Source organism: Accipiter gentilis, chromosome 3 (genome assembly GCF_929443795.1).
Source record: "Accipiter gentilis chromosome 3, bAccGen1.1, whole genome shotgun sequence".
NCBI lineage: Eukaryota > Metazoa > Chordata > Aves > Accipitriformes > Accipitridae > Astur > Astur gentilis.
This window is the reverse complement of record NC_064882.1, coordinates 28,049,824-28,072,804: the sequence shown is the minus strand read 5'-3', so window position 1 is coordinate 28,072,804 and position 22,981 is coordinate 28,049,824. Positions and strand designations below refer to the sequence as shown.

At 36.7% G+C, this 22,981-nt stretch overlaps 1 protein-coding gene across 3 annotated transcripts in view; it reads left to right on the top strand.

Moving 5' to 3' along the window:
- Window positions 1-22,981, top strand: part of STIM2 (stromal interaction molecule 2) — a 77,103-nt gene that overhangs the window by 29,897 nt on the left and 24,225 nt on the right. For 2 of the 3 annotated variants that reach the window (XM_049795296.1, XM_049795306.1), the window contains exons 2-3: window positions 11,087-11,217; window positions 22,386-22,500. In XM_049795296.1, coding sequence (XP_049651253.1) covers window positions 11,087-11,217; window positions 22,386-22,500 — 246 coding nt within the window. The remainder of the gene's footprint in view (window positions 1-11,086; window positions 11,218-22,385; window positions 22,501-22,981) is intronic. The other variant, XM_049795315.1, reaches the window with a different exon arrangement.

Here is a 22,981-nt window from a genome sequence, read left to right as displayed (position 1 = left end):
ACTTAAGCGAGGACTTAAGAGTAGATTATAGATCTCTTAATGTTATTCGTTACCTTTAAAGATATCTCATACCAATATCCTTTGGCAGTTGCTTGGAACCTGAATTATCGCAGTGTTAAATTTTAGAAGATCTTTATACTTTCTTGTTCTTTCCTTTGTTCTTTCCATAAGTATCTTCCTGGCTGTTTAAACTGTCTTGTGCTGCCAATAATAAAAATTAAAAAAAAACCCCAAACCTAAACAAAACAAAAACCCCCAAACACAAACTCACTTGGTTTTATGTAGCCAGGTGTCATAGTTTGTCAGCTTTGGGACAGATCGTATTATGTTGCTTTTTTATAGTCCTGTCTATTGAATTCTTAATGCATGTTCTGGCTCGTAGGTTTTGGAAACTAGTCAAAAAACTGGGGCTTGAATGAAGGGACTACATAAATTATAGCAGTATTTGGGACAGACAGGCACTTAGCAGACACCTTGAGCTTGCTGGTGTAAGTTTGTAGAGATGAGGTGTCTCTGAAGACCTACCGTTTATGGTGTGGGCTGACTGCAGCCAAAGTGGGCTCTGTCTAGAGCTTGTGACTTCTCTAGGCTTGTGGGGAGAACCTTGGAGAAAGGACAAATTCTGAGCTTGCCGGCAGTGGTGTTTGAAACTGTTTTGTCAAATCTCGTGGAGTGTTTTATTTGTGTTTGCTATTACTCCAACTCCTGCTATAGTGTTACAAAAGTCTGTTTTAGGTTTTATAGGCTACAAAAATACTTGGAAAAATGCAGACTGCCTCAAGTAGAGAGTCCAATGTTGTATTTGAAGTCCAGCCGTGATGTCAACTTGTTGCAGGTAAAGATGTATGTAATTTTTCCACTTGATAGTTGTTAATTGCAACAAGTTGTCTAGGACACGGCCTTGTCCTATGCCTCTTAGTAGAGAAAGCAAAGATCTAAAAAATGGAGCTGGAGTGTTCTGCTCTAGTAATGTAGCTGTTGTTCCACTGCATTAATTCCATTTTTCAGTTTATTGCTTGCCTACTGTGTTGCCGGCTAGATTCAGTTGTAACTGAACTTGCCCCTTCGCTGTCACAAGTATTTGTGCAGGCGTATAGAGAACCAATTCAGGCAGAATCAGTTTCCTGATCCTTCCTGCAGCATGATTGCACAAATGTGCTTATGTTGTACAAGGAAGGGGATAATACAGGGACAGGAACAAATGGTGGGGGCACAAACAATTAGGAATCCTTTTAGCATTAGTCTTTGGCTTATTCTGCTTTAGAGTATATGTGAAACTTTTGCCTTGGCTCTTCCTTGCATCCTGAATATGGTCATGCTGTTGAGGAGCAACTGACGGTATTTGAAGCTGTACAAGTAGTAGTTGGCAATGTGTGTTGTTGAGGCAAATGTAGAGTATTCAGGAACCTTACTGTTTGGGGTTTTTTTTTGTATGTGATTTTTTGAGATTTGTCTAGAGGTGGAATACTACTACTTTAAACTTGTATGCAAACTGTATTTAACTCCTTTTGATGGGAAGAGCCACGCGTTTGTACTATGATTTTTTTTTTAAACAGAATCAATCTGAGCTAATTTTCTCTAACATTAATTACATGACATTTGAAGTTTTGGAGTTCTTGTCTAATTGAACTGTTTCTTCTTTTTCTATTCTGCGTGATGCCAGTGCATGACTTTATGCACAGAGTGTGAGTGTTCAGTGTGTGCTCATTGTAAGAACTGGGTTCTGTTTTGACCACTTTAACAACTAAGGAATACATATTGGAAAATTACACCATTTGCTACTATTTTTATGGACACAGAAATACATTTATCAAAACGGTATCAACCAAGATGTATCTAAGATATGTGCAACTATGGTTTATTCTAACATTCTGTTTATTGTAAATATCACTATCTCTGTTAAGTTTGAGCAATAGCATAATGATATGTTATTTCCAAAGATGTGTGACTATCTCATTTTTTTACATTCTGAAAACATTTTTTTTAAAAAAGGGCTCTCTAGATCTTATTTGCATCAAATAAGCCAAGGTGAACTGGGACACTGTCAGTAGATTTATCAGCCCAGTTTATCACTTGGTGAAATTCATCATGAGAAAAATATTTAGCAACGTGTTAGTAGGAGCAAAACTGCCAGTTGTGCAATCTGGAGTTGGATGTGAGTGCTAACTGCAGAGCAGTTCATGTAAGCTTCTGGAAGTAGGATAGTCCTTAACTAGCCAGCAATCTGCACTACTGAATCCTCACATAAGCTAATAGGGCTATTTAAAGAAACTGATATTTATACATCCTTAAAATTACTGACAGGTTGAATGGTGCTAAAGGAAGTGTTTCATTATGGTGTTATTGTTTAAATAAAATCTATGCACTCAGTGCCTTTGTATTTCTGAAAGTATAAACATATAGGCTGACAAATTTAATACTCAAATGCTAGAATCTTAACAGATTGTATCTTAAAAAAAAGTGCTGTGATGTTAAGCTTCTTTATTGTAAGTACAATGTTACATCTTTTTTAATTTAGCTTTCGGTTGTATAATTCTGATGTGTTCTCTTAAAGTATAAATACATCCTGACAACATGTTGTTACAGGAACTCTGAGGGAACTGATGATGCTACAGATGGTGCTCACAGAGGATTAAATTTGATTCCTAGGTTAGAACAGTTAATAATATACGTACTAGATCAGATGGTGTAGAAGACTGAAGTAATTCAGTAATGTCAGCAATGTCATGCTTACATGCCTGATTCATGGATATAGGATATGATTATGAATCACATGTGAAAACAAATATATCAGAGGAAAAATTGGTGTGATTAAAAGTATAAGTTTAAAGATACATAGTTTTATATGAAAATATTACTTTAACACACTCCTCTAATTTATAATTTTAGCATGTTTCAGTTTATTTGTAAGTGTAAAGATTTAGGTCTTAAAAGATGCTTTTTTAAAATCTTAAGACCACATCTGTAAAACTTTTTATGCCTTTTACTAAACTTCTAAAAAATTATATAAGGTAGTAAAATCCTTACCCTCCCCTCCCCTTTTTCATTCTCAGAAGTTGTGAACTACCTTTTTAGCATGAAAAAGTTTGTAAAATTTTATATTACTAGCTATACTATCATGGTGGTTGTATTCTGCAGATCACTGTCTTCCAGGAGTTTAGTGGCTCATGTTCTGCTTAGCTCTTGAGCCATATCTCAATAGAAATTGGTACACTGTATATTGCCTATACATTTTCTTTCACCAGGAGGCTAAAGATCAGGCATCCGTATTAATGTGCAGCAGAGGTGTTAACAAGGATGGAAATCTAAGCAAGAAAATGAGGTTTTACTTAAAACAGTTACTAGGAAGTTTGCTTCAGAAATCACATGGACATGTTGTCAGACATTTGAAAAGTCACATGTAAATTGCTTTTCTGATTTCCTGACCAAATTAAAGTGGCTTAAATGCTATGGTACTGTTCTTCCTTAAGAGCTGACAAATTCTTGGGCAGATTAAAGTGTATGATCAGGGAGACACTGCAACTTTTCTAGCTTCCTGCTCTTAGGAAAGGGAGAAAATTGTTAAACAGCAGTAGAGAACTAGTCAGACCTAAAATATATAAAAAGCTTAGATGTGTGGTGTTGTATGTGCTTAGATGTATGTTATGCATTAATAGTCACTGGATATATATGAATACACATTGGTAGTTTATTTCATCAGCTTAATTAAAATTTTGTTGACAAATGAACTCAAATAGTAAGTTCACAGTCCTGTTTCTTTGACAGCTCTAACTTCTAAACATGTATGGGATATAAGGTAAAAATGCCGACTGTCTTGTTAATTTTGTCTGAGTTAAGGGTGTGTTTTTATTCCAGGTGAAGTTAGGAATTTCGGTCATCCTTGAACCTATGTAAGTTTGTTTTTTCTGGGAGCTATTCTAATTTTGGATGTTAATAATTACTGTAATGTGCAAAGACTAAATCATATGTTCTTAAAGGTGCGTTAAATAGTCTTACTACCAAATCAAGATACATAGATGAAAACTTAGATTCAAACTGCATTAAATATATCTTTTTTTTTTGGTGGTGTTGTACTAATAAGTAAAGTGGGACAGACTTTCCTATTGCTGAGAGTAGGTATCGGACATCTGGCATCTTTTTTTTAACTGAACAATCATATGTGTTTGTAAGTTTGTACAGTAAGTATTGTTAAAGTACAAGTAAGGTTGGAAGGAGATAAAAATGGAGAATTTTCGATGGCTTTTGTAAAATGCTTCTCCCAGTTTCCTCTCATCTTGCTCTGTTAGGGTTGGCAGGAGTTCCTCTTCTAAATCAGTCTGCATTAACCATTGTATACAGTAATTGTCCAACTTCCTCTTCCCTTCAAACTGTGTCATTGCTCAGGGAGGGTGTGGGAAAGATGGAAAAGCCATAAATCTGTCTTCTTGATTTTTGTTTAGTCAGACAGAGCAGTGTTATAATTTAATAATTAATTTCCTAACAGTCTAAATGAAGTGTTTATACTGATATTTTGGCTTGTCAGAATAATCCTTGACACGATTAACGTATTCAAAGCCCTTTTTGCAATTTCCTTTTTAAAAAAACCATTACTGATTTGCTATAGTTACCTTTAATGTAGTTAAATTAATGCAAAATTAGATTTGACATCAAATTTAATTCTCTAGAGAATTCCTTTTGTATCTTTTCCTTTGAGTAAACATTTTTATTGCTACAAAGTTCTTGAATAGTTTTCTAAGATCATGTATGATGTTTTGAATGTCTTAACAGGTGATCAGAAAGTTAAGTGTCTGCTGTTCTACAGTTTGTTTTGAAGCTTTTTATCTAGTAAAGATTGGAAAAGCTTTAATCAAAACCTGTCTTAAGACTTGATTTTGCTAATGGTATTATTTGACTGAATTTCTGCTTTAAATAATGAACTGTGATTCACTGATTATTTTTTTTCTTCCTATGTATAAAAAATGAAATTTAAGTTAGAATTAGACAGCTTTTTTGTGGGTGTGGAGAAAGTAGAGATGAGCTAATGGTGATTTAAGGAAAAATCAAAGCCTTGCTTGCCTCATCAAGTTTCAAGTTTCTATGGGGGGGGGGGGGGAAGTATTGTCGATTTGCATATATTAAAAGATACTGAAATAGCAGAATAAATGGACACTTGTCAATAGTGACAAAGCAGGTTTGGATCTCTTGTGCAAAGATCACTTATATACATATTGAAGTGGTAATATTTATATTGAGGTTGTTTGAAATGTCATCTTTTTTTGCTGAAGGATGTTGAGTGGATTTTGAAAGAAATATGGCAGCTTCATGGAGCTGAGCTGCAAGTAGTTGTATGGGGTTGTTTTTTTGGGGGGTGGGGTGGGAGGTGTTAGGTTTGTGGGTTTTTTGTTTTGTTTTGTTTTTAAACTGAAGTGTTATCAGTCACTAAGCATTACATATGTATTCAGAAACAAGTGCTTCAGATACCGGACTTTGTAGTCAGGAGTTTCATCTATGAGTCTCATCTGCTGTTCTTGCACGGGTTTATAAACACAGTTTCAGAAGTTACCTGAATTTCTTATATGGAGTAGCGGAAAAGCCTAATGTGAAACTTTACATTTTAAAATTCTTTGGAGACAACAATATCCTGAATCTCTTTTCTGATTGCACCCCTTTGCCTGCTGTCATTAGTATTATGGCATTTTCCTCTTCAGGAAGCTAATTTAAGTAACATTGGTGTTGTGATTAGAAGATAAGTGTATTCTGCCCCTTTTGTCAAAATTTTGTCTGGTTTTTTTTAAATGTTTTTTTAGTGGAAAGATGTGCTGCAGTGATGAACTTTATTTTTCACTCTAATCATTTAAATAAATGTCACAAATGACATTGTCAAGTTAACTGTTATATCCTGCTCGGCCTACTTGCCATATGGAGGAGTTTAATTATTAAGAGTAGGAGTGATTTGCTTTGGGAGCTTTTAATTGAAAGATTAAATGGAGCTCACTCTGAGGCTGTCTTTTCAAGCATTTGAAGATTTTAATGACACCTTATGTAAGGATTTAAGATAAAAGCAACATGTTTGTTGCCTTTACTATGAGTAGCTGTTTTGAACATCTGGTGAAATTCTTGAATGCTTGCTTTTCAGTGATTTCAATAATCCCTACTGTACCTGACACTCAAGATTTGTACTCGGGTCTTTAATAATCATTCTTGTACAGGGTTTTTTTGCCTTTAAAGCAATCACATTGAATTAATGAAGAAACTGTGATGTATTAAAGTACAGTGTAAAACTAAAGCACAAAAGAAATGTTAAGGAAACAGAAATCCCAGTTAGATGAGGACGCATTTGGCGGGGGGTGGGGTATTGTGGCCACCTGCTTTGGCTCTGGAAAATGCAAAGAAATCCTATTTCTGTCATCGTGGCTTGCTGAAATATAGTTATTTTAAGCTGAGAGTCTGTACTTAGGAAGCTGACACTTGTGTATATAGTGCTTGCCTTTTCTGCGAGGCTTCCCTTTATCCCAGATGGCTTCTTAGGAATGAGGAATCATAAAACTAGCAGAACATCGTACACTCCTGAATTCATTAGAAAAAGACAAGTCACGGAAACACTGGGGGCTTCCATAGGACTGCCATATGCTAGTGTAAAAAAAATGCTCTTTCTTCTGGTGAACGCTGAACATCGTCACAGAACAAAAATGATGTGTAGTAGCCAGTCTCTCTAAATAAATCCCAACTGCAAAGTTGCTCTGAGTGAACTAATGGGGAAATTTAAAGGCATTTAAATTTTGAATCTGGAGGTGTCTATCTCTTTCCAGGTACCTCTGAAAATCATAAAGGTTTTGTGTGTCCCTGTATTCTTAAAAAGGCTCTTTGAGGCATCAAAAAGACTTAAGGGCTCAGGCATTTTGGAGGCCAGATTGGAACTGCAAACGCCTGGCTAGGGTCCCCTTGCCACAGGCTTTGGCACAGTCATAACTCTTACGCTCCAGTGTCCATATGCAAAATGATGTGTGTGCAAGAGAACAGCAGGATTATTAGCTACTTGTTGGTCTGTCAGTCCTTTTCATTCTGAAGTCTGTTACACTCACAACAGTTTAGGGAAAAGTAAGTGCAGGATAGAAAGACTGTGTGAGGTGCATGTACCCTTTTGCTTTGGAACAATTTCTAATGGTGTATTCCTAAAATAAATTTCAGGGGCTTTGCTGACATGAGTGCTTGAAGAGATAGTTGTAACTAATTTTCCTTACTGGCTTGTGTTGACAGTGGCGCTTTAAGTTTAACTCCTATTGCCTTCAGGAAATGGGATGAAAAAGCCATGATTCTCAAGTTTGGGAGAATTGCAAGCTGGTTTTTCTTGTAGTCTTGCCTTATCTTAGCCTCCTTGAAAAAGTTGGGGGGGGGGGGGGAAGGAGGGGGGGAGAAGTGTCTGTGGGGGTAAAACAGTGCTAAGTGTTACTTTCCTCTTATCTGTAAATACAAAGTTTTCTGGATACCAGGTTGAATACCTCTGTACTCGGTTCATTATCAAACTGTCTCCTGTAGGACTGGTCTGAACCCATGGCTTTGTGCAGACTGGTGAAGGCTACAGAGTTCTCCTCTTGCCTCAGAGCTCGGGGGCAGTTACTGAGCTACTCAAGGCAGGAGGAACTTTTGGTTCAAAAGCCTCTGCCAAGTTTGTTGAGCCATAAATTCGACATTTAATTTTTTAGTAACAGGTTCCCTCCTTATTATGACCAGAAGTTCTGAAACTTCCTCACTTCTGAGCAACGTGAAAAACTGGGCTGTAAAATAACTCCTGCCTAGAGTGGCATATGGTGTGCTTGTATGCCTCTTGTCCACCTAATCTAAACTGTATCTCTCTTGTTTGCTTTGCTAATTCTACTGTGCTGTTTGTTAAAGGAAGAGTCAAATTCTAAGATATCAGGTTCACTCCCTGAGTGAACTTGTTGGTATCCTCTCTGTGCTCTTTCCTGTAATGATGATTTTGGACTAAGGGTATTCATGGCAAGACACCAGACTAGGACAGAAATTGGTCCAGACGTGCAATTAGGTTTGTCCTTAAAGTACAGTAGAACATTTGGAATCCCAGAACACCTTCAATAGGGTGGATTTAAAGTGAAAATTAATCAACTAGTCTTATAATTTGTTGCGGGGCCTCAGGCCTGCATTTATGGTGCTTGCTGTATCTTGAGACTTTTCCTCTTGGCTTTTATCTTAATTAACTGGATGATTGAGAAGTTTCTAACCATACTTCATCTAGTGTTAATTTGAATTGTTTCTGCCATACAAGTGAGGCAGAATACTGCATGTTAGAATCTTCTGCAGAGCTGCAGATGATTAAATTTCCGTTGGCTGTTTTTTGGATTTGGTACGGCTTCATAGGTGTGCTTGTGAAATGCTTTTCACTTCTTTAGGCTGTGGCTTTGTAATTTGTTTTTGTTTTGAGATTGTTCTCTGAAGAGGGGGATGACAAGTGACATCAGTCTGGGAGTGTTTAGTTTTACCATATGAAAATAAGCTTGAAGGTAAACCTAGATTCTGTTTAGAGTGGGTTAATTTTTATTACAGTCGAGATGTGGTCCTATTCCATGTTTCTCAGTCCCAAAAGGAGCAATTGGAACGCTATAATCTTTTAAGAGAGAGATCAAGTGATCCTGGAGCCAATGCATGGGACATTTGAAGCACAAGCAGCCTGTTTACTTCTCTCAAGAAGAGCTGTAGCTCTTAAAAGTGCCTTCATGCTTAAATAACCAAAAAAGGCATGTTTAAGATAAATAAGTACTCTGATTAATAAACTGATGAGCCTCAGTTTTGAGAAAATGTACTCTGAGAAAACCTTTTTTAATTTGAAAAGCTGGGCTTTCAGCTGAACAAAATGGAAAACATTTGAGTGGGTGCTTGCAAACTGAACACTATTTATGTGACGTGTTTTCTTCTGTGTAAGAAAAGAACTAAGTAGATATTAAACAAGTTGGATGTGTTTGAGGGACCTGTTTATCTGTTCTGAAAATTATGCTTCCTTCTAACTTAAAACATAGTATAGATTTAATCTTGCAGTACAAAGATGGTTCATCTGATATACGATTGTATTTAAGTAGCGTCCTATTCTTTGTTCATGGCTATTGGAATTTAATTATTAGCAGAACTTTGAGGTGATTCATTACTATTGCAAGGGAAGCCTTTCTACACCAAGCACTTTGTATTACAGGGATAAGTCCTTTAATCACCCAATGACAGTAACTTTTTCATTACAAGGCAAAAATCTAAAGCCTGTGTATTGTGCATATTAAAACTTTTCTAATGAAAAAAGGTGGACAAATAAAATAGATTTTTTTTTTTTATTTTAAAAAAATTACTCAGTTTCACTTTTTTCAGGAAATATTAGTTGCATTCCAAAGCTGGAAATTGTTTGTGGTTGGCCTAGTTTAATATTCAGTAATTTGTCTTTCTGATTTATATGAAGTAGTTCTAAAAGCAGCATCTCTCAGTTCCGGGACAGTATCAGTGAGGTTTGTTGGTTTGTTGTTTTGGGGTTTGTTTTTTTGTTTGTTGTTGTTTTGTGTGTTTGTGGTTTTTTGTTTTGTTTTTGGGGTTTGTTTTTTTTTTTAATTGATACATGGGCATAGGTAACAGGTAACTGTTAACTTCTGTGAAATAAAACTGGTGTATAAAGTAAGAATGCATTGACTCATGTCTAGCTGTAGGGGTCAGTCCTGTTAACATGTGTCTGAGATTCCAGCTATGCCATGGTTGCTACTGTTGTACTTCTGCTTTGTAGCCTTATGCAAGCTGAGTCTTATCAGCATCCATTATTTTTTATTATTCTAAAATTTATAATAGACAGAAAAGCAGAATCATGTCAACTCCATTGGTATGGAAGTAGTAAAATAATAAATTTATTTTCCTGTGCAAACTCTTGATCCTATCTGTTTCTCTGTGCTGCTTCCTTTTCATTACTTACATAAATAAGCCTTTAATAAATTCTGTAGTAACATGAAAGCTTAATCCTTTGATAGACTAGAAGAAGCAATTACTTATATGCTGCCTCAATTTGTATTTGCATTGAAATGATTAAAGTAGAGTGTACCAGTTTATGGGACTAGTCAGTGCATTTTTTTATAGTGGCTATTACAGTGGGAGTTCACTATCTTATTAAAGCTGAACTTTCAAAAAATGATTTCTGTATCCTTTTCCACCTTCTTTTCTTTGATGGTGTTTGGCACATCAGAATTAATGAAATAGCTAGCTATAAGTTAATGCCAAGGTATGTGAAAGACCAGTCTTAATGATGGTTGATCATCATGCGTCGTGGAATTTTGGAGTGTTTGGCATGTGCCTTGTGGAAGGGAAAGAAGAACAGAGTTATAACAATCTGATGTGGTGGAAGCAGAGCTACCAGATTTGCAGCAATCATGAGTTTCAGTCACAAATGCAAATGAAAACGTGCTGGTTTTGACCTGAAATCCTGCTCCACAGTGACTCTGCTGTTTTTGATCAGAGCATACAGGACTGAGATATCATGTACTATTATTAGTTGAAATTTCTTTGTGGTGTGCTTTCTTCTCTTGCAGTTGTCCTTGAATATTTTGCATTCAGTAGTACTAGCTACTTTGAATTTGATCTGCAGTGTGGTTACCATCCCTTTGTTTATGAAGCTATGATTGTAGGATATGACAATTCTTTTTCTCTTTCTCCACTCCTCTCTGTTTAGCCCAGGCTTTCAGAAAGGAGACTGGAAAACAAAGTGACTTTAATTTCTGTTGCAGTAATACATTTCTAAGGGTGGATGATACACAGAAGAAGAGGTGGAGGTAGCAGTTACAGGGGTGGGGAATAAAAAATCCAAGAGTCAAACTATTCCAGCCTATTCTTTGGGCTTCCTTCCTGGATTTCCCTCTCCCCCGCTTCCCTTCACTTTTTTGGTAAGAGTTATTATTTTACAGCTAAATTTCACATCTATGACCTGGTGGCTATGTGTAGTGAAGTACATGTACATGTACAGAAATTTAAGCCCTTTCTCTTGCTTGGGAGCTTTATATCATAGAGTGACAGTAGCTAATATTTGTGTTTTGGTTTTTTCTGCCCTCCTCCCCCCCCCCCCCCCCCCCTTTAGATCCCTGCAGTTCACTCAGCCCACCGTGCTTTACTGAGGAAGATCGATTCAGCCTAGAAGCTCTCCGCATGATCCATAAGCAAATGGATGATGACAAAGATGGTGGTATTGAAGTAGATGAAAGTGATGAGGTAAGAGCAAAAAGCCTTCGCTTCTGTATATATGAGGTCTGTCTTCCCCCCCCGCCCCGTTTTATATAGCAGCTTTTTATGTTCCAGCACTTGAGTAGTCATTGATGGTTTTCTTAATTCAGCCCTTCCCACAGCCAAATGTGGAAGGAAAATCTGAATTCTAGAATTGTATGAAATGGAATGTTGTTGTCCATTGTTCTAGCCTAAAGGAAAGTTTTATATGACTTGTATAAAAGCTGATATTTTTGTGATTAGTGTAAGAGGTAGGCAAATGGTGTTGGTTTAGCTTGCAGTGAGGTGACCAAGAGTTGATGTGATCTGCCACCTGGAATTTTAGGGTTTTTTGCTCCAAGGCTTTCTTGCTTAAGGCATCGGTGGGCTTTTCTGTTTACCTTAGATCTGTTCCAGGCACTTCATGGTGCACAACAATACCTGTTATAGAGAGCAGTCTAGAAAGCTTTCTTATATGTTTTTGCTTGCATATTACAGGCAAGTAGCAAGCACTTCCTGCTGTAGGTTAATGGTAGATTAAGTCCTATGAACTAAAGAAGGTTATTCAGACCTGCCTTGAAGATTTTGTGATTGTGCTTGAATGGGTTTGGTAGGCAGGCTCCTGGTGGTCCTGGCAAAGGACTTTGCCTTGCACTTACTGAACTTCACCATTGGGATTCTCAAAATTACTGGGTAAGAATGGAAATACCCGTGTAGTTTCATTGTTCTTGCTTCTTTTGCTTTCTGGCAGTTGTCAGGTACAGGCTTGAGAAAGGAAGGGGAGTGAAGATGTCTCCTCATCTCCTGTCCCCTAAAAATGAGGGTATTGCCATGTGGTTCTGAAGCCCATTCTCACTGGAGGTGAGTGGGAGAAGAATCTAGCCCTAATTTCTCTTCCCTTTTTTGTAACATCTTAGGGAAGATTGTTCTCCCTGAATGAATTAAGTTGTGAATTATCATTGTCAAGTTTAATGTGATGCTACTTACTTTTCTGTGTGACTATGTACAAACAGCATCAACAGTGATTGATGCTTGGTTGATACAAGTTTTCTGAAGGAATACAGTACAGTGGAGGGAATGGTCCAGAATAAAATCATGTACTTTTTAACTTTGGAGGAGAAAATCTGCTCTGTACCTTAGGGAGTGTCATGGCAAGGTAGTTCAGGCACTGGAAATAGTTTAGCTCTGTTATCGCAGAATGTTTGGTTAGTGCCGTTAATGATTGGGACAGGCACAATCCAGTCTGCAAACTGAAACTTTAGTGATGGAGTATGAGCTTTCTCAGGAGCTTCTCAGCACTGTGTGATTCTCTTGACTTGTGCTGCATTTGTTATACATGAAAATTAAGAAAGTTAAAAGAAAATACTGAAATATTTATGCGTTGGAAACTTTTTAGTAGTATTCAAAAGATCTGTCCTGGTATCCAGTGGACCATCTTTATATCTGACCTTAAGTTTCTTCCTGTTCCAGAGAAATGTTGAGATAAACCCAAGCCACAGAAGCTACTTTTAAAACCTGTTAAAATGACTGAAATTAGAACACTTCATGAGGGATGCTGTTATAGCTGGGGTAATGAGAGATGTTTGAAACTATATATTCAAACTACTTACTCTGCATAAAATAAGACGACTGAAATCTAGCCCTTTTTTCTGCTAGTTCATTTTTAATTATTGAAGAAATATTTAATAACCCCCCCCAAATTAGCTTTTTGGTACAAATAGTTTCCATGCAAATCAGTGATAAATATGTATTTGCATAGGGGACTTTCTTCTAAGACATTAAAAGCAAACCTGAAATTAATTAGAAATGCAATTTAGTTGCAAGTTCAACTAGTAATCTGTATGTTCTTGTTGTAGCACTGTTACTGGCTCTTTACCATAATCTTAAAAGATCTGATATTTTAACAACTTAGTTATGTAATTACCTGATTACAGTAGGTCTGAATATAGACTAAATATGTCCTAATATACACTATTTCAAAACCAGATTATTTTTTTCCTGTCACAGTGGGTAAATTAAGAATGTGGGTGATTAAGAATGAAGACTGATAATTAAAAAAACCCCTTTATTAGAATTAAAGCTTACATGAAATACAGTGATTTTACTTAACAGCAGGGTAATGGATTTCCTGTTTCATGCTGCATGGTTTTTGCTTGCAAGACTCCTGGAAGAGCAGTATATTGAGTATGTTGATTAGATATTCATTGGCTTTTTATTTGGCAGGAAAAATGTGACAAAGTGCATTAACTTTCTGCTGTTCTATCAGCACTAAAACAGTGTTACAAATTACAAATGTATATTTACACCAAGGAAGGAAGTTCTTGTAAATAAGTTATTTTGAGAGGGGAAGGTAACAAGAGCTAAAGGTGTTGAACTATGTATTTTAAATATTTTAATTTGCTAATCCAGTTGAGAGCTCCCAACAGTGATTGCAGACACTTCATCTGCAGGCTATAATTCTTCCTAATTTTCCTCATGCCCTGTTTTATGTTGTAGTTTGTTTTCCCTCTGTAAAATGAAGTCTCATAGAAAATCATTCTGTAGAGAAAGTTTCTCTAGGATACAAGAAAACTTGAACTTTTATAAGAAACTTTTTATTTCCTCAAAAATTGTCTGATGCTGGAAGCCTTCTGGATTTACCTTCTGTGGACTGGAAAGAAGCTTGTATTTGACCTTGATGAAATTGATGTGGGGAAACTTGATCTAAATTTTTAGCACGGGATTTATTAGTCATAGAAACACATGAGTGATTTGTTGAAGTCTTCTAAGGTAGATAGAGGGGCTCTAGTCTGAGCATGGGCTGGTTAGATATTTTTTTCCTTATTCTTTGGTCTGTTACTTAAGTTAGACTAGATGGTATAACTTAAGAGATTTATAAAGATGGAAAAGCTTGAACTTCTAAATTCACTAGAATATAATTTTCTAAATCTAGTTATTATAAAATTATTGGGGAAAAGAGCTTTTGTCATAGCTACTCTTATGTTTGAAATTTTTTTTTTTTTGCATTCAGGATTCACGTAACTTTCTAATACTTGCCCTGAATTTTCAATGTAGAATTATGCATTTCAAAACAAGAAGCATAACTTAAAGGAAAACCAAAAAGATTTAGGTAATAAATTTGTGTCATACTTTAGAGTATGCTTTACTGTGCAGTTACTAATTTCTGTAAAGTAGGCTATCACAGTGTGAAAACCAGAGAGTGTGTATGGTACATCAGAGAAGAGGAAAAAGGAGGGATGTGGAAAAAGACTATACGTGCCATTAGGGCAGGCTAATATGAATTTTCCCATCAAATCTAGCTCCTGCTATTATTACTTTATTATTAACATATAGAAGATTGCAATTGTTTAAACTGATTTAAAGAAGTAGGCTGTAAAAGGGTAACTGAAAGGGAGGGTGTATTACTAACTGAGGTTTTAGTCATGTGTTGTGGGAGGCTATCTGCCTCAGGAAGCATCTGTTGCACCACGTGTACATGATTTGTTTTAATGATGAAGAGGCACAAGCAGTAAGACAGACTTATCATATGTTCACTATTTACATAGGTTTTTCCTGCTACAAAAGAACCTCTATATGTAGATCCTACATCAAGTCATTTCCTCAAGGAATCGCTGTAGGAATAGAATAAGTTGATGTTTTTGAAATATTCATATCTTACTGTGTGCCTAATGTCACACAAAGCTAATGGCATGAATTTACAGCTTTGTGGGGATCTTTGGGTAGATCACTTAATATCTTGGGTATTTTGTTTGAGGTTTTTTTGAGTGCACTTGCATAATTACTTAATAAAAAAACCTAACCCAGAAAACACCACACAAAACCACTAAAAAAAAAAGGGACAAAAACCACTGTGTGGAGAGGAATAGACTGCAGTTATCAAAAGCATGAAATGATTAGAGAAGGGCTTTTAACATTAGAGTCAAACTAGTTGGAACCTCAGGGTTGATATGCAGAAGTGCCTGACTTAAACATGCTGTCTGGAGGCAAGAATCAAAAAGAATCTAGCTTTAGTGGCCTAAACCAGGGAAGATGATTGTCTTCTATACAGTGATTAAAGCAGAAGAAGTTGCTAGTATGATCTGATAAGGAATAGCAATAGTTATATAGCACTTTGGCTATAATAAATTTGATGGGCAGATTATTTGACAGCCCAAGATCTTCCTTTGAAGTGACTATCTCTGAATGGATGGGCTCTGTGAAGCTATTGTTTGAGGGCCTGAGGTCATATTAGCACCCAGGATGCAAATAATCCAAGAGAGGTGGAACAAACATAATGTCTTTGAGAGAGTATGCTGTGTTTTTTGGGAGAAGATGAAGAGGTGGAGTCTAAAAAAGAAAAAAAGTCAAAGGAAGAATCCAGAAAGGAATAAAAATGGAGAAGATACAGAGGTCAGGTGTAAACTACTCAGTTAAAAATAAATAATGTATAGAACTGGGGTAAGCTTAGAAACATATGCTTCAGTATACCCTCCCTTTAGTGCTAATTTGTGATTAAAGACTATATAATAAAGGAGAACCAGTTCATGCTCTTATTACTTATTATTATAATGTAATTAATATGCTAGTGATATTCTTGGTTGTTTATGCTTCCTTTCTTTTAGCAATTAAAATGGCACGTGCATCTATACATCACAATCTATTGTACAAGCTTGCTAAATTAAAATATTATGCTTAGTATGACTATTTTAGGAGAATCTGGAGAAATGAAATTTAACATGTAACTTTTCAGTGTGAAATTATTTTCTGAATTACTGCTGAAATAGAGCTGCCTATTCAATTTGTGTAAAGATCAGTTGGTGGATGAAGTCTGTGAGTATAAAAAAATGAAAGAAACATGATTTACTAGTTTGGACCAGAGACCTCTTCATTTAAATAGTCTGTTCTGGACAGTAGTGAGTACTAAATAGTTTGGGCAGAATTGCAAGAAATTCCATGAGAGGAAATCCTGAAGAGCTAGATGCCAAGATAGTGTGGTGCCCCCATTTTAAGTATGTATATTTTGGATATTAGGAGCATAAAGTGTAAGGTGAAAAAACACTTTCAGAATTTAACGTTAAACTCGGGATGACTCTAAGTGAATAGCCCTTCTGTATTCTGGAAGTAAAGCAAATTTATGTGCAGAACTTCTCTTCCTTTGGATTGTTACATCTTGCAGGGAGTAAAGATTTAGCAGAAGATTTTGGAGGTGGGGGAGAAGTACAGCTATGTGTGGAACAGATGTTAAAAAATAAAGGATGACATAGTTCAAAAGCTTGGTCTCAGTTTAGTGCATCTTGTGGCCTTGTTAAACTTCAGGAGCCTACCCCAGGTGTTACAATTCCAGCTGGCAGAGGTTCTGCTATGGACTGAGCTCTTGCTTCATTTTGTTGTCTGCAAATGTACACTCAGCAAGATGTTAAATGTCCTTTAAAGTTCCTGTAGTATTCTGGTTTCATCTTCATCATTTGTATAATAAAGGTCCTTAAACTGGTGTTTATTTCCGTAAACTAGTTTATACTTCAGTGTTAGCTGGTTAGGCAAAATTCTGCATCATAGAGAATACCTGCTGCGGTGGTTCAGAAACTGAAAACATAACTGTTTTGCATAATACTGGGATGTCTCTGAGTGTGTTTTTCATCTCACTGTGCAACACCATTGTGTTTCAAACACGGATCTTTCAAACGGGTATTTTGAGCTTCCTAACCAGCATAGCAACCCTCCCCCCCCCCTCCCCCCCCAAGCTATTGGGTTACTTTGATTCCCTTAGTTTATTGTAGATCTGTAATAGAGGTCTTTTTTGCATTGAATTTTATCATTCAACTGCTAATGTATTTGTCCTCAGGCAGAGTGTCTTTTAGCCTCCTGAAGTATTTTGAGCAACTCTGAGCATGTCTACCCAGTCTGGTTTTTTTTCAGAGCAGGATAGGTAGGAGCCAGGTCTTGTCTGAAAACATTATGACCATGTTAGTCTACAGCTGTGCCTGTGCAAAGAGTCCTGTAGAGAGGCAGCATGTGTTATCATGGGTACAGTTGCATAGAAACCTGTTCCAATGTGATTTGGATCAGCCGTACCTCATGCCTTGCCTCCTTGGAGGTACTTAAGCTAATATGTAGCTGTCTGCACCTGTTTGTGCAGCACTGCAGGCATTTAGTCCTGTTACAATGAAATGCCTGCTTCTAACTTGGCTTTGAAGAGTTTGCAAAGTTTGCTTTGCACTAGAAGTATATCCAGTAGCAGTAGCTACAATTTTGGTTTGAGCTGCAGTAATCTTTTTTTCAATAGAATTTGTAGATTACTGAAGATATACTTGGTAACACTTTCATGGCTATGTCCTACATTTTCCTACTAATGTTTTTATTATGCTTAAATGCATTTTCTTATTTTACAGTGTAACACCTGTAGAAGCCATTTCTACAGGTTAGGCAGTTGTGAACTCTGTCATACCTGAATCGTAGTATGTTGCCTTTAAAAAGCACACTTGCCATCATAACTTAGTCAAATAAATGTGACACATTGCAGTAGATGGAACAAGTCTGGTAGCAGTAGACAGGAGGGAATGTACTAAAAGGCTGTCTAACAGTGACCAGCTGTATCTGGAGCTAGGATTATAGGAGAACTGAAGTTGCAACTTTTGCAGATTTTCTTTTGAAAGAATAAAACTGAAGGAGGTAACACTGTTTAAGGAATAGGTGCTCAAGGAAGACAGTAAGTAAACTTGTCAGTTAGAAGGTCTATTTTAAGATTTAAAATCATAAACTTGAGTCTTCACCCAGAAAAAAATATGAACATAGCACATGAGTACTACCTTCTGCAGTTAGTGAGTGTGGTTAATTTTACTTTTCAACTGGCATTTGCAAAAGTATGCAATTTTTCATTTGCTCTTCAAGGAGCAAGCATCTCTTACAATGTCCATATTTTAACATATTTTAACTTTTTGTATTGTTGCATGTGGCTTTGGTTTATAAGTGCTATCTCCATGTCAAACAGGTATTGGGTATTAGTGTGTCTTTTTTTCCCCTTTCGTAAGGGTTGGAGTCGTTTTTTTTGGTGGTTCTCGCTTCAGTTTAGTTTTTGATTATGAGCTGACTGGATTTTGGTGAATGTTATGGTACTAAAGGCTTTCTGAAGAAGGAGGAAGGTTGTGGTGTACCAGACCTTGTGACTCTTCTCCAGGGCTCCACAAGTCCTGTTGCCTCCAGGGAGGAGAGTTTCCTCTCCACCTATATTACACTGCTGAACCTTGGTCTTTGGGATGTGAATCTTTGTAGAGGCACAGTCGTTATGGTACTTTTGGGATCAAAACTCCAATTTCAAGTCTAGGTGTGGTATTTTTTTACTTTTAACTTGTTTTTGAAGTAACTACTTTGACAAATGATTTTTTTATTTCCCACAGAGTTTTTAGGTAACTTATCTGCTGCTTTCCTGGTTTGAACTTTGTAGTCTTAAAAAGGCCTTCTCTCTCTTGAGTAATTATGTTGGCTAAGATAATCCTTAGATGTTTTTTATTAGAGTTTATTCTTTTAAACTCCCTATTTAGAGTTATTTTTCTAACCTTTTCTTTGTATACTTAATGACCAGGGCAACAAAAGAGAGATTAGCTGCCATGACAAGGAACAGAAAAATCCTCTCTTTTTACCAGATTTGTTCTGTTTTTATGGCTTTCTTCAATTTAGAACACAATTCCTTTTCTTAAAGGAGAACTTGGATATTAGGCCAGTTTTGAAACAAAGATCTTTTAAACAAAAGAAAGAAGTTTGATGTCATATATGTCTTCATTAGTAAATACAGTCATTCTTTGAAATGTGACTGCCTCTTTCTAGCCATGTACACTGTAACTTTAGGGTTGTGACCTCAACAAGGTTCTCTAACACTGGATGGAAGTCATTGTGGTTATTCTCACAGGATCTGGTAGCAATATGGGTAGGATTGAACAGCAGAAGGGGGGCTCTTTTTTTTTTCTTGAAGAAATTCTCATAAATGCATAAACTCTCCCTCTGAGGAGTAACTGCATACTGATTGGAAGTGCAAACTGCTTACCAAGTGTGTGTGTTGACAGTCCCTTTTTAAAAAAGGGACTTAGTCAAATACTCTAAACAGTCTCTTAGTATAAATCAGATCTTTTCCACTGTTGCCATCTTCTCCTGGGAAATCTTGTGCTTTGAACTTGGATTTATTTTCTGTATTTGTGATGAAATTTGAAATCAGGCTTTTTATTTTTTATCTCCACTTGTTAGCATAGCTGGTTGTGTTCCAGCAGTGTGTTGAGAATGTGGATTCATACGTTAACTCTTGCTCCCTCTGCGGGCTCCATAGCAGAACGACATGAAATGCTGCAAGTTTTCCATAAACTGTTGTTTGCATTGCTTATCGGGTGTCAAAGTAACCTGCGTCTGTCCCATTTTTTAAATCGGAATGCTTTCTTATAGTACCTTTATAGTTCTTTGGCATGAGATGTAACACCTTGAAGCTTTTCTGTTTACCAGTTGGCATCTTCCTTCTCTTCTTTATTCCTAACCCTCTATGTAGTATTGTTAACAGCCATTCAGATTTTCCTTGACAGCACCTGTAACTGGTCAAATGTCCCAAAATAAAGTATTTTACAACCGTTGCTGACAACTAGCAGTACAGATAGAAGCAAGTTTGTTTCTTATGAATAAAACTGATCTGAGGTATCAGTTTTAGCTGAGGAGATCCAAAGTATGCTGAAACCTTTACATACAGCATATATTCCATTCTGCTCCTCTCCAGAAATGCGATCAGCCTACGATGTTTGTTTTTAAAACAAATGTCCATGCCTGACACTTAAAATCTTCAAGGGCAGTGCATCATCAATTGCTAGAAGGCTGAAGAGTGTTAACATGTACATTAGCCCCCATGTGAAGGGAGATGGTCTTTACAGGAAGGGACCAATAATACATTTTTTGCTGGCTTTTTAGTACATTTTTCACAAGTTCCCAAAAGACATGCTGGGGACAGTAGTTGACAGTAGGTACTTGCAGTCTGAAGGGGAAAGGTGAGGTGGGCAAACATCAGCCTTTCTTGCTGCTCCAGCTGTGAGACTGTACTTTAATCTGGAAAGGCTCAGAGACATTAGTGAATAAGAAGATTTTTTGTTTTCTTACTGTCTGATTCCTTTTCTTCAGTTTACCCTTTAATAAACATGGAGTGGGAATGAATGAGACAGTACGCCTTTGCACGTTGCATGCTAGCTGTGGAAATTGCCAGCTTCATGGCAGTTGTGCCAATTTGGGAAGTACTCAGAGTTCACACTTGGGTCTATGGAATATGCAACAGAGGTGTTATACTGCAGATGTATTTACGTTTGCATATAGTTACAGCAATCAGTCCTTTTCTGTGCTTATTGTACCTTTTTAGAGTTGCTGGTCCATGGTGTTTCAAAAGTCCTGTAATTGCCTCTGCCCCAACAGGCTGCTATTTTCAATTGTTCTCACATATTTCATAAATTTCTCCTATATTTCTCATGTATATACATGTGTGTAGATATATCTGTATTTATGCCCTTTAATATACATAGGGAAGAGTAGTTAAAAATGCTTGTGCAGTTTGTATGGTCTAAATGGAACTGTTTTAGCAATCAAAAGGCTTTAGAAAGCTAATATCTGACAATCAAAAAAGTTTCAAAGTGGTAGATGAATTAGAGAGAGTTTGCATTCAATCTGTATGTGGAACCAAAAGACATGTATAGCTTTATGATCAGATTAGGGAAGGCAACTAGTACTTTATCCCAAGTCTGACAGTTAGAGGAGAAACTTGAATCCCTTCCTATATTTTTAGATTCCCTTTCTTCCTGGTAAGAATGAAGTTTTTAGTAAGGGGAAATCGATAAATGTTAGCTCTCCCTTGCATATTTCTGCTATTATACACTGTCTCTTTTTATTAAGAGTAAATATTATGGTTTAACATTGACTACTTTCTCCTGCAGTTTCTTGAATGACATGATCTGTAGATTTGTTAGGAATGGGGCCTATGTGGGAAGCTCTGCAGATAAGTTACTACCAGGAGTAAATTTTAAGAAGTGGGATCTTTGCAGTGCATCGCTAGCTTGGTTGTCTTCCTCACCTCTGCTTGAAGTGGTGATGACATACAACCAGCCACTTAAAAAGCTGGTTTTTTGAGTTAGCTGTCATGACTATCTATAGCTGTTTTAGTTTGAGCAGCTTTATCCTTCAGCAACTGAAGAAAGCGAGTAATCTACTGTGGAACATTACTTAGCTCTCATGTTAGTTTTCTGGTACTAAGGTCTCCACCCACAGAGACTGCTCATGCTGTGCTTTTAGGGACTGATATCTATGGAAGGTTTCCACTGTTAATGGGAGGTGGTTTGCTAACCAGTATCCCAACTTTTCTAGGCCTGTGTGAAATGAAAATAAAATGGGTTTTACAGTTCCATGCTTTTTTTTCTTGTATGTATTTGGAGAACCCATTTGTAGTGACTTGTTGAAATACTGATACAACACTGCTATAAGTGACGTGATTGCAGGATCTTCCTTTTCATCATGCTTACTAAAAGGCGAGGTGTTGTATTTTGACATAGGCTTCCCATTAACTACTGAGAATGAAACCGCTTTGTCTAATGCTTCTGTGCCTGGAGTGTAACCACTGAGGAATGATTAGCAAGAGGGAAATTGACCCTGAGATGAATTCTGTTTTTTAATTTGATGAAATAAAAGTAACATTTTTGTTGTCTAATCAAATGACTTCAGTAATACTTAGTCAATACCTTTCTCTCATCCCTCAAACAGTTGCATTTAACTGGTATAGCAGGATTCAGATATTACTAATCCATAAAGGACTGGCATGTTTTCAAATCTTACATGCTCTTATCTTTAAGTAGGTGAAGTTGGTTAAACGTCTTCAGAATAGAGAAGTATGCAGTGTTGTATGTGGTACGTTCTTGTAATCACTGTAAATCTAAGGCGTACTAATAATGTTGTTAAACCTAGTATACTAGCAACTGCTCCTTCAGTTTTTCTAGGGTTTTATCATTGTGAAAATAAAATCCTGTAAGAGTGTTTAACTTGCTTTCTGAGTCTTTGATGTAGTCAACTTACATGAGCTGTGTGCTGCTTGCATGGGGAAGAGATGGTAAAGATTCTCCTCTGCCCGATTTCCTTGTAGTTTCTGTTTAGAAGTTGTTATTTTTGCACTTAAGATGATGTTTTTCCCTTTTCTTCAGTTTCTGAGGGAAGATATGCAATACAAGGATGCCTCTAATAAACATAGTCACCTGCACAGGGAAGACAAACATATCACCATTGAAGATCTGTGGAAACGCTGGAAAACGTCTGAAGGTAGGTAAAGAGGAACAGCTAAAAATGATGGTGGTTATTGAAATGGATATAATTCAACAATTTTTCCACCAAGGAGTTGAGTAGTAAATGGATGACCTCGTAAAGAATATTCATGAATCTGTTTTGGTACTGTTATTTATAGGCATATTGTAAACCTGACTAAAAACTCATTCAGTCCAGCTAGTGTTAATTTCCTCTTGAGTGCTGGGTGTATTGTGAGTAAACTAAGCTAGCTTACACACTCATCCATATGAGGTTGTAACTTATGAAGGTGGCTGTTGCAAGTGCTGAATTCCAGATAAGCATGTTTTTAACTTAGTAAGCCCTAACAATTGCTGTCAAGCTATTTTTAAACATTTATTATACGTTGTAGTGAGTGGAAAGTCCACTGTGCTTCCACTTTGATGTAAATTTTCTTTGGGCTACAAAGAGCTAGAATTCTTAGTCCAAAGCATTTTGTAATATCTTTTTAAACTTGGGA